This window comes from Perognathus longimembris, chromosome 3, assembly GCF_023159225.1.
Source record: "Perognathus longimembris pacificus isolate PPM17 chromosome 3, ASM2315922v1, whole genome shotgun sequence".
Lineage (NCBI taxonomy): Eukaryota > Metazoa > Chordata > Mammalia > Rodentia > Heteromyidae > Perognathus > Perognathus longimembris.
In genome coordinates this window covers 90,438,645-90,449,420 of record NC_063163.1, presented here as the reverse complement: position 1 = coordinate 90,449,420, position 10,776 = coordinate 90,438,645, and the positions used below count along the sequence as shown (strand labels likewise).

The window sequence follows — 10,776 nt, the reverse complement described above, 5'->3', positions numbered from 1 at the left end:
ACAGGGCTACAGACTGGCTTAAAAAATCCAGACCCAGGGCTGGGAATGTGGCTTAGTGGTAGAGTGCTTGCCTAGCATTCATGAAGCCCTGTGTTCGATTCCTCAGCACCACATAAATAGAAAAAGCTGGAAGTGGCTCTGTGGCTCAAGTGATAGAGTGCTAGCCTTGAGCAAAAAGAAGCTCAGGGACAATGCCCAGGCCCTGAGTTCAAGCCCCAGGACTGGCAAAAAAAAAAAAAGAAATCCAGACCCTCCCACGACCCTCACTCTTCATGACATTCTCTTCTATAAAAACCATTTATTTGGGTGGGGATGGAATGGTGACAGGGGTCAGCTGAGTGTGAAGAGCTGGGCACAGAGGTCGTCCTGCTGACCCAGCAGGCCCTGGGCAGGGATGAACTCCAAGGGTACAGACTCCGGTCCCTTCTTCTTCAGGTCCCGCTCAAAGATCTGTAAGGGACCCATGGTCTTGGGTTTGCAGTCCACCGTCCATAGCCCTGCCCAGCCCCTGCCATGCAACCATAGTACCTCATAGGCTGTGAGCTCCAGAAGCGGGGCGATGCTGACCTCAGGGACAGAGAGCACCTGGTTGATGACACTGGCAGCTTTGGACACCTCAGGGTGGTAATGCTGCTGGAGTGTCTGTGGGACAGGACACAAGGGCCATCAACAAGGTCTATAGTACCTGTATGATGCAGCACCAGCCAGATGCACAGCAGGTGACCTCCCAATACTGGGGTGGGGGAGGGGAGCACATGGGGTGAAGCAGAGCCCCCTAGGAGCCAGTGCAGCGCTGTGGTAACACAGTCCTTGTTAGAGATAGAGTGGCAGATTCATGGGTGACATGGGGGCTGCTAGAGCCCATCAGAAGCACTAAGCGTTTTCTGGACCCAGGCAGGGACCCTATTCTCACCTGCAGCTCCCACAGGCAGCTCTCCAGGGCATGGCTCTTGGCTGGGTCCTCCTCCATGGGGTCATAGGGGTCAGCATCCAGTTCTAGGAACAAGATCCAGGCCCTATCTGCTGTCTGCTTCTGTGGGGCTGCAGGGGCTGGGGAGAGGCATGCCAGGCGGCCTGCTTGGCTCAGCCTTCCTGGCCTGCACCCACCAGGCCTTGCTGGACATGTCAGGACACAGCAGGTGTGGAGTCTGCTGCCCAGACCTGGCTCATGAGGCCTTGTGGAGAGGGAGCCAGGTCATACTTAATGGGGTGTACTCAGCCCAGGTTGTGTATACTAGAGCCCCTCATGGTATGCATGTGTCTGGAGTCCATACCTGTGTTCAGAGTGGGGTCTGCCACCCAGGAGAGACTCACCGAGGCCTTGCGGGCGGTGCACCAGGACACGGCAGGCAGGGTGTCTGCGCAGCAGGTTGCAAATGAAGGGCAGGACCATAAGGAGGGCCTCGGGAGGCGCTGTCAGAGCAAGGCGGGCTAGGCGCTTGGCGAAGGCAGCCACCAGGTAGGCAGGGAGATGGCTGGATAGGGTGATAGGGTGTGAGGTTTCAGCCAAGTCTGCTGTCCCATTGAGGACCCCACGGCAGCCTGGGTGGCCTTGGCCTAGGCTTTTCCAAAGCCTGATAGGTTCTTACGAGGATGACAGGAAGAGGTCAGCCAGGTGGAAGAAGCGGGCTCGATACTTGACGTGGAAGATGGATGGATCCAGAAGGCCATAGAGCTTCCGGTAGAAGTCAGGATACTCCCTGAGAGAGGGGGCACAGGAACCACATGAGGGAGCCAGGAAGAAGGACAGACCAAAACCCCAGGGAGCCAGTGTTTCAGCTCCTCCTCTTCTTTCCACCTGTCTTCCCCCAAAGTCTTCTGGGTAGGCCCCAGACTGACACTCACAGGTTGTGCTTGTGGATCAGAATAAAAAGTCCGTTCAAGGCCAGGAGGCTGATGGCACCCCCTGCAGACAGACATAGACATATGACGCTTGACTGTGGCAGCTTTTCCCGCCCACTGTTCTTATTATTCCCACTGTACCCACCCCCATGGCCTGGAAAGACAGCAACTGGAGCAGGCCCTTCAGTTGTAAAGCTGCAGGCCCACCCCCCACTCCCCTGCCCTCCAGGCCATCCCATGAAGCTACATGCAAGAAGGGAACAGAGTCCAGTCTCAAGGTGATTAAGGGGTTAGGAGACAGGACCCTGCACATGACCTGGCTGAGGTCATGAACTCACCCACATCACAGGCACTGGTAAGGAAGTCAATCATGAGTGTGGGCTGGGCCAGGTGGGGCAAGATGGAGTCATGCATAATCACAAGCACTTTCTTGTATAGGCTGAGAGGCAGCTGGAAAGAGCGCAAGAAGTCAGGGTATAATATGGCCACCTCCTTGAAGTCCTCAGTCCCCTCAATCCCAATAGATCCTACCTTGTGCTTGAGGAAGCAGAGCCACATTGCTTGGAATGCCTTTCTATGTTCCTGCAATGAGACAGGGCTGTACTTGCTCTCTCCTGCCCCACACCCTTCCCCTTCCCCAGCTGGATGGTGGGGTTGGGGGCTTGCCTATCCTCTTCCTATGCACACACAGCCGGGAACCCCAGGCCAGACTGCCAGTACCAGATCTAGGCCTGCTGGCTAAGGAGACTTAGCACAGCACCAGACCTGGGCCTGATGGCTAAGAAGCACAGCACCAGACCTGGACTTGCAGGCTAAGGAGATTTAGCATAGCACCAGACCTGGGTTCGCTGGCTAAGGAGCCCTAGCCCAAAGGACATGGATAACCTTTGGAGGCACAGAGGGAACAGGGGCTCAAGCCCAAAGTTGGTCACAAAGTGAACAGGCACACACCCTCAATGGAGTTCTTTCCACCTAGGAATAGGAGGCTATGCCCCAGGAAGGCCAAGTAAACTTCCAGAAGTATCTCACCTTCAAATGAGTGACCTTCCACTTGTCTGACAGCTCTGCAAGAACAGTGAGAAGTCTTTACCAGCATGTCAGAGGGGGTTCAAGCAGCCAGGTTGTCAGACCTGGTCAGTACTCTGCATGCCCTCCCCATGCCCTGCCCATGCCCTGCCCAGGACAATTACCTGTGTGCTTCACGTAGAAGTTTGTAACCTCACTATCCTGGCAGGGCAGGCTCACAGCAGACAGCAGTGTAAACGCGTTGTTCCAAAAGGTGAGAGATGCCTGCAGGAAACCTGAACTGAGCACTACTCATCTGCCTCCCTGAGGTGCCAAGAGGCAGGTGATGGGACCTAGTTGCTCACCTCGGGTTGCTGGGTAGTGACTTTGGTTGTGGTGGCTGCAGCCGCTTGCATTGTATGGTAACGGATGTCATCATGTTCCAGGTACTGGCAGAACTGGGAGATGAGCAGGCTCTGGTCCTCCTCAGAAGAGAGGAGGCCTCCCATCACTGCCTAGGGGCAGGGATGCAGTGAGGACCTTCTCCACTATCATAGTACCAGTAGTGCCAAGGCCCTGCTAAGCCTCACATCACCAAGGGTCCTGCCATATACTTCCCCTCTCCACTGCCAAGAAACTCCTACCCTCAAGAGACTTGTAGGCAGTCCGTGTCACTTGGCTCCCAGGCAAGATGAAGCGAGAACATCCCATCCCCCAGCCACCCACTCAGGCAGCCCATTCCCAGAACCCATCCTGTACTGCACCAAAGCAGTCTTCTGGGTCCCCAGGGCTCACCCTGAAGAGACTGTGGGGGAACAAGTAGTGGCCCTCCCACTGGGCCTTCTCCAAGGGCTGTGCTCCTTCCAACTGCACAAACTTCATGAGTGTCCTGAGGGCCAGTTCCTGTGAAGCATGGGAGTGGGAAAGCCATGATACCCTCATCCTCTAGGTACATTCCCCTCACCCCCACCCCCAGCACACCTCAATCTGGAGACCTTACAACCAGACCCAGGGTTAGGCTATGAGGCAGAAGAAAAAAATCAACCCTGCCATGTCTTGTCTGTACCACCTCCACCGACAGTCTGGTCTTACATGCCCCAACTATGAGACATGGGTGAGGGTACCATGACTAAATGCAAAATTTTCAATGGCATCTAGGCATGAACTACCTGTGGGAAAGGCTACTGGGCTGTTTTCTTGCCACTCAGTCATGGGAATGCCATTGCCAACTTCATACACTGAGCAAAGACTCAAGCATGGGGAACCAGAACAGTGACCCATACGGAACAGGGCTCAGGACAGCTCTAAAACCACAATTAAAAACTCTACACCTTCAGGGACAGCAGGATGGCACCATAAAGCTTAACAGCCACATATAAGGACAGGCAGTAGAGCCTGTGTCTAGAGGAAGCATTGTTACCTCATGGAAAGAGCTACCCAAATCCACAGCCCCCACCTCTGCTTTGTGGAGAGTCTAGAGTGCATCCGGGGAAAAAGTGACCCAGAGCCTTACCTTGACCTGGAAGGCTGGATGGGCAAGCAGCTCCTGCAGCCGATTACAACAGCTGTGATAGCGGTGTCTCATCCACACCTTATACTTACACATGGCTCCCTGGGACCCTGAAGACAGAGTTGGGGGACCATCTGATCTGACTCTCACATATGCCATATGTGGGAGCCAGCCTCCAGACCCCCACAGTTACCAGCCATTCCCCAAGCCCTGAAAACAGGTACCAAGTGCTCTCCTACACTGTCCCCAGCCAATCTCTCCTCTTATCAGTGTCCCAGGGCCTGGACTTCCCAGACTGGACACACTGCCCGTTTCAAGTGAGACTAAGTGGGGCACAAAGGACGCTGGGAGAACTTACTCCTCGACGACATTCACCAACTGCGGCCACAGACATCCTTGTCACATCTCTCACCAACAGAAGCCCCCTTGTCGCTCAAAGAACCCTGTGTGGCCTACCACCGAGCTGCACGTCAGGCCTTGGGTCACTTCTCCCGCGCGGACGACGCCTTTCGCGGAACCCTTACCTGCCCGGACCGTGTTCTCAGGGGGAAGCTGGCCCACGAATAGGTCTCTCCGCTCCAGCAAGGCCCCAAATAGTCTGCCACAAGTGTGTACGGCTTCCTGGATCTCCTCCGGGTCCTCAGACTGAAAAGAGAGGCTGGTCGGGATGACCCGTGGCCCCGCACCACCTCGTCTCCCACCCCTACCTTCTACTCGATCTCAGCCTCGGGAGAGGCCCCACGCGGGAACCGCGCTGGAGGGCCACCGCCGGCGCGCACCTGTAGTACGGCCAGGATATCAAACACAGAGTTGGCCTCGCCGCGGCTCGCCAGCACCGCCTGCAACAGGCCGCCCAGCACCCGATGCGCGCCCGCAGAACCCGGTTCCAGCTTTGGCTCCATGCTGCAGCCAGCCTAGTCCGGCGCGTCTGCGACGTCATTCCGGCGCGCCACGAGCGTATTTCCGGCGCGCCCGCGACACTCTGGGCTTCACGCTATCGTCGTGCGCCGAACAGGAACCGTGCGCTTGGTGGCATGGCGCTGTTTCACGTCGCCCGGTACTCAGGGCTCGATGCCGGTCAGCCGGAGGCCGAAGCGGAGCCCGGAGAACACCTCAGGGCCCGTGCACTGCTCGAGAGGCTGCAGTGTCGGGCCCGCGAACGGCAGCAGCAGCGGCAGCGGCAGGAACCTGAGACTGCCGCGGAGGCTCCGGAGGCTGCGGCCCGGCGGCGGCGGCGGCCTCGGCGGAGGCGGCGGATAAGCGGCTTGGCGCCGGGGAGCCCGGACGCGCCTCTGGTGAAGCGGCGGAAAGTGAACAGCGAGGACGCTGGCGCCGGTAGGCTGGCAGGTTCAGGTTGGGGATTAGGGTGCAGGCCCTCTCTCGGGGCCAGTGGCGGGAGGACACCGACCGGGCTGTCTGCCTCGTAGGTAGCGGCGAGACAGCACCGGGGGTGCGCTGCGAGCGCAACGAGGCCCAGACGCCCCTAGACGGGCGGTCCGTGGAGGAGACGACTGGGCCTCCGTCGGGACCAGGCCCAGTGCTGGGAGGCTTCACCAGGAGGAAGACGCCAAAGGTGAGCGGCTGCTTGGGAGGGAACGGCAAGAGGTGTCTGCGCTTCATCCTTATTTAGCCAGATTTAGAAGTAGGTCAGGTAAGGAGACCTCGGGGGCTGGCAGTGGCTGCAGAAAGGAGAAGGCTTGGGGCGTGGGGGTGGGGTGGAGGAAGTTTGAACTAAGACGCTGAAGAACCTCAGGCTAGAACATGTGGCCAGCAGGTGAAAGGCAGAACAGCTCCTGTTGCCAACAGCGTTGCTGCAGTGAGGTTTCATTGTAAGTGTGGCCTTTTCTGGGGTCCTGGGATGTCCTGTGGGTGTACTGGGGGAGAGGGGGTCAGTTGCCACTTGTCTGATGACAGTTATGAAGTGTGGTGGAAATTCGAAGTGTGGAGGATTGAGGTCAGATTGGCCAGAGCTTTCTTGAGGCTGCCAGCCTTGCTTGACATCCCTGGCTCCTGCCTGCTTCACTCCCCTCACTGGTAGGATTCTCTTGGTCTCTCATCTTTTACCGTAGGTCCAGCCTTTTCTGCCACTCTGGCTGGCTGAGCCAAGCTGTGTCAGGAAGAATGTCACCGAAGATCTTACCCCACTTGAAGCCATCCCTGAGGTGCACCCTGACCTGCAGAAACAGCTGAGGGCACATGGCATCACCTTCTACTTTCCAGGTGCTCCAGCTCTGTCAGCCAGGCAGGGAACACTTCTAGAGCAGCCTCTTCCAGGCTGAGGGCCATGGGGCAGAAGCCCCTGCCATATAAAACAGTGCCTTGTTGTCCTGTAGCTTGAGCTCCTTGTGTGAACACTTGGACTTCTCAAGCCAGACCTTCCTTGTGCCCTTGGTGTTGTCCTTGAGCAAATGGTTCCCTGGGGTAGGGGCTGGTCCTGCTGTAAACTTGACCAAGTTGGTCTCTTACCTTCTGTTGTCCAGTCCAGGCAGCTGTGATTCCAGCCCTTCTAGAGAACACAGCCAGTGGGTTTCTGGTGGGGAGAGGGGGATACCAGCCCAGTGACCTCTGTGTTTCTGCCCCAACCGGCAGTGGGAAAACTCTGGCCTTTGTCATCCCAGTGGTACAGGTAAGCATTAGAATTCCCTTCTCTTCCCACTGGGGCAGCAGGGAGCCAGACCTGCTTATGCAGATGGCCCTCCTTCCCTCCCCTCTGCCCTCCCTACAGGCCCTACTGCACCGCGTGATTTGCCACATCCGTGCCCTGGTTGTGCTGCCTACCAAAGAATTGGCCCAGCAGGTATATCAAACTACACCTCCAAGTATGCACTCCTAGCTGCCCCACTGGGCATGTGTGGACCTCAGTCCCTGGTTGACCTACACTGGAGTTCAAGGTAGGGCCAGCACTTACCTGGCCAGTGACAGAGACCTCTTGTAGGTGAGCAAAGTGTTCAACATTTACACAGACCCCACGCCTCTACGTGTGGCCCTGGTTACTGGACAGAAGTCGCTGGCTAAGGAGCAAGAGAGCCTTGTCCAAAAGATGTAGGTGTGCCAGTGGTGGGCTCTTCCAGAGGTGCTCTGCATGTACCTGCTAGATTCCTGGGGTTGGAGTGGACTTAGTGTTGTGTGTGGTGCAGGTAGTGCTTGGCTTATTAGAAAGCCCTGGAAGCAGCTTCCTTCTGTTGTTCTGATTTGTAGAGCAGATGGCTACCGCTGCCTGGCTGACATTGTGGTGGCCACACCTGGCCGCCTGGTGGACCACATTGATCAGACTCCAGGATTCAGCCTCCAACAGCTCCGCTTCCTGGTAACCTACCCTGGGAGCCTGGGCCCTGAGCTTATCCAGCTTCAGAAAGGGTTCCAGCTAACTCTGGCTCCTGCCTTCTAAAGGTGATTGATGAGGCTGACCGAATGATTGACAGCATGCATCAATCTTGGTTGCCACGGGTGGTGGCAGCAGCTTTCCACAGCAAGGGCCCTGCAGATGCCTGTGCCCTACTCCAGAGAAGACAACCCCAAGCTGTGACTGCCCACAGGTATCCTGCCTGTGCTTGAACACATGCTGTCCCCCTCCTTCCTTCTCAGTGCTGACAGGTTGTCCTACAAGTTAGGGCTACATGAGAAGCCCCATCCTGCCGGGCTTCGCCCTACACCCCCACCATCTGCGTGGGGGGGATCCTGGGCTTGTGTGCTTCTTCCGTGTGGGATCCATACTTGCTCTCTCACGCCTCCTGGCCAGTAGAGGTTAATCGCAGAAGCGGGGTCCCGATGCAGCCTCGGTTCGCCTGTGGTTGCGAGACCCCATGCCCACCAGCCCAAGGAAAGACACGGGTGCGTGGGAGTCTCGGAGACAGCTTCTGGGGTGTTGTTTATTCAAATGAGGAGCCAACAGATATACCCCCAAAGGCGGGCACAGAAGAGGGACTGCTGGTTGGCTACAAGGGCTGTCCCTCAAGTGATGTCAGGGGACTTCCTCTATGGGCGGAGACCCAGCCCCCCAAGGCCTCGGTTCTGGGGTCCCGGCCATCAGACATGTGCTCGACCCCTTCTGTTAAAGGCAGAAGAAGAGAGGATGGGCTAAAGCCAGCTGTGGCCTCTTAAAGGCACAGCTGTCCCCAACACCATCCTTCCAGCACTCCCCTTGCCTTCTAGCACCTGCTACCCTCAGATGCCTCTGCAGAAATTGCTGTTCTCAGCCACCCTGACACAGAATCCTGAGAAGCTGCAGCGGCTTGGTCTCTATCAGCCTCGGCTTTTCTCTACAGGCCTGGTACAGAGGGGCCCCCAAGATGGGGACATCACAGTGGATGGAAACTTACAGGGAAAGTACACCTTCCCCATGGGGCTCAGGGTGAGTAAACACTTAGAGTGGGTGGTGCCCAGACCCCAGGCTCCTGCCTAACCCCTGCTATTTCCCACAGCACCACTATGTGCCTTGCAGACTCAGCTCTAAGCCACTTGCAGTCCTGCATCTGGTTCTCAGTATGGACATTTCCAGGACCCTTTGCTTCACCAATTCTCGAGAGAATGCCCACAGGTAAGCTAGGCTAGGGCAGGTATGTTGAGGCAGACTAGGACCCTGGCACTACCTGGTTCCATCTTTCCTTCCAGGCTTTTCCTGCTAGTACAAGCTTTTGGGGGCGTAAGTGTGGCTGAGTTTTCCTCCTGCTACGGGCCTGGTCAGAGGAAGAAGATATTGAAGCAGTTTGAGCAGGGCAAAATCCAGCTGTGAGTACTTGGGAAGTGGTAGAGTGGGGCTTTCTGAAGGGTGCTTGCTTCTAGGAATTGGCCCCCCGTGCCCAACTCTATGGCCACTGTCTCTAGGCCTGGAGCTTCTTGTTTACTCTGAGGCTTAAGTATGGGTGTCACACTCCTAGCCAGCAGAGTCCTCAGAGCTGTTATTCATTCCATCATCAGCCTCATCAGTACAGATGCCACTGCTCGAGGCATTGACATTCAGGGTGTGGAGCTGGTGGTCAACTATGATGCGCCCCAGTATCTGAGGACCTATGTGCACAGGTGAGGGCAGGCCTACAGTGGCCTCGGGGATTTGGAGCTAATAAGCTCCCAATTGCTCTCTGTATGGCTGGGAAAGATCTCGGAAGGGTTAGGGTCACTGTCTGGAGACAGCTGTGTTTGATTTCAGAGTTGGGAGAACAGCTCGAGCTGGAAAAACTGGACAGGCCTTCACCCTACTCCTGAAAGTGCAGGTGAGGCTGTGTAGGTCTCAGTAAACTCTGGGGGAGGTTTGGTGCTAGGGGGGCTGCAACTGGCATGTGAGACCCTTTCCTTACAGGAGAAGAAGTTCCTCCGCATGCTGGCAGAAGCCGGGGTGCCTGAGCTGACCTGCCATGAGGTCCCCAATGAGCTCTTGCAGCCTCTGGTTCCTCAGTACAAGGAGGCCCTGTCCCAACTAGAGATGACTGTCAAGGTGAGGACCACTGGGCCTGGGATAGGGGTGCTACAAAGTTGAGCCTCAGGGTCTTGAGCAGATGTCAGCACTCACTCCTGAAGATATGTCCTCAGTGCCTGTCTGAAGCCATAGAGAGTTCTCTAGGGAGCCTGAGCCCACTCTGCTGCTTCTCTTTGGAGCTAGGCTGGGGCCTGCAGACAGCAGGGACAGGGTACTAACATCTCCTCTACCTCCTGCAGGAAGAGAAAAAGTCCAAGTTGGTCTAGTCAGGGGACTTGGGGGACCGGAGGGACCTTCCCGCTGAAGTTAGCTGCCATCTGTACCGAGCATTGGATGCTGCATGAGAAGATGGGATTCCTGAGGAAGCAGCCAGCGTGGATGGCCCCTTTCCTCACACTGTCTCCTCTGTGAAGGACACAGCCTGGACCTCAGTTCAGACCTATAAACAGATCACTGGAATTTGTGTGGCTTTGGGTCCCATTGGTCTCTGGAAATAAACTCCAGTGAGGCTGAAGGCTGGATAGGACAGGTGAATGGAAATAAACTCCAGTAAGGCTGATGGCTGGATAGGACAGGGATTAGACCCCAGGAAGAGGAGGCTGACCTCAAAGACCTTTCCATAGTGGCAGGTGTCAAGTCAGCAGTGCTTTGATTAACTTCATGGGTATATTGTTCTGCCTTACAACTCATAATAGGATGAAGGAGACTTAAATCATTGACCACCTCCATTTGTTAAAAGGCTTTTTATATATTAAAGTTTTTTGTTTTTAAAGAGGAACTAATTTTGTGTGAACACATACACAAAAGTGTTGGAGGCAGAGCCCTCTCTGCCATGTTCGTAGGTTCCCATGGCCCCAGAGCAGGTAGGTCAGACATCAACTGGAGGTACCTCCAGCTGCCCCAGACTCACACTCTTGCCCCTTCCTCTGCCTGAGCAGAAAAGATCCAACCACAGGTCTCAGTAGGTGCAAGGCTGGCTCTGAAACTGGATTTGGGGAGGGCTCCA

The 10,776-nt window shown here is 56.1% G+C and overlaps 2 protein-coding genes across 3 annotated transcripts; one reads left to right on the top strand and one right to left on the bottom strand.

Annotated features, from left to right (window-relative positions):
• Positions 1-250: 250 nt before the first annotated feature.
• Noc4l (nucleolar complex associated 4 homolog) lies at positions 251-5,299 on the bottom strand. Its single transcript, XM_048343194.1, has 15 exons — positions 5,137-5,299; positions 4,882-5,002; positions 4,361-4,467; positions 3,643-3,750; positions 3,213-3,362; positions 3,033-3,132; positions 2,872-2,906; positions 2,374-2,424; positions 2,181-2,292; positions 1,846-1,906; positions 1,590-1,700; positions 1,315-1,475; positions 914-996; positions 529-642; positions 251-450 (listed from the first exon to the last, which is right to left on the bottom strand). Exons 1-15 carry the CDS (start codon positions 5,257-5,259, stop codon positions 331-333), a joined length of 1,557 nt encoding a protein of 518 aa, XP_048199151.1. The 5' UTR covers positions 5,260-5,299; the 3' UTR covers positions 251-330.
• A 38-nt stretch (positions 5,300-5,337) lies between these two features.
• On the top strand, positions 5,338-10,354 carry Ddx51 (DEAD-box helicase 51). Of its 2 annotated transcripts, XM_048343193.1 has the most exons (15): positions 5,338-5,692; positions 5,785-5,930; positions 6,427-6,577; positions 6,838-6,983; positions 7,083-7,154; positions 7,293-7,399; positions 7,556-7,664; positions 7,748-7,893; positions 8,510-8,708; positions 8,779-8,894; positions 8,969-9,085; positions 9,275-9,376; positions 9,504-9,567; positions 9,654-9,788; positions 10,010-10,354. In XM_048343193.1, exons 1-15 carry the CDS (start codon positions 5,392-5,394, stop codon positions 10,034-10,036), a joined length of 1,938 nt encoding a protein of 645 aa, XP_048199150.1. In that variant the 5' UTR covers positions 5,338-5,391; the 3' UTR covers positions 10,037-10,354. The 2 variants fall into 2 exon arrangements, 1 of the variants encoding a protein (XP_048199150.1); XR_007210488.1 differs by lacking the exons at positions 9,654-9,788; positions 10,010-10,354 and having other exon boundaries at positions 9,235-9,376; positions 9,504-9,571.
• Positions 10,355-10,776: the final 422 nt, after the last annotated feature.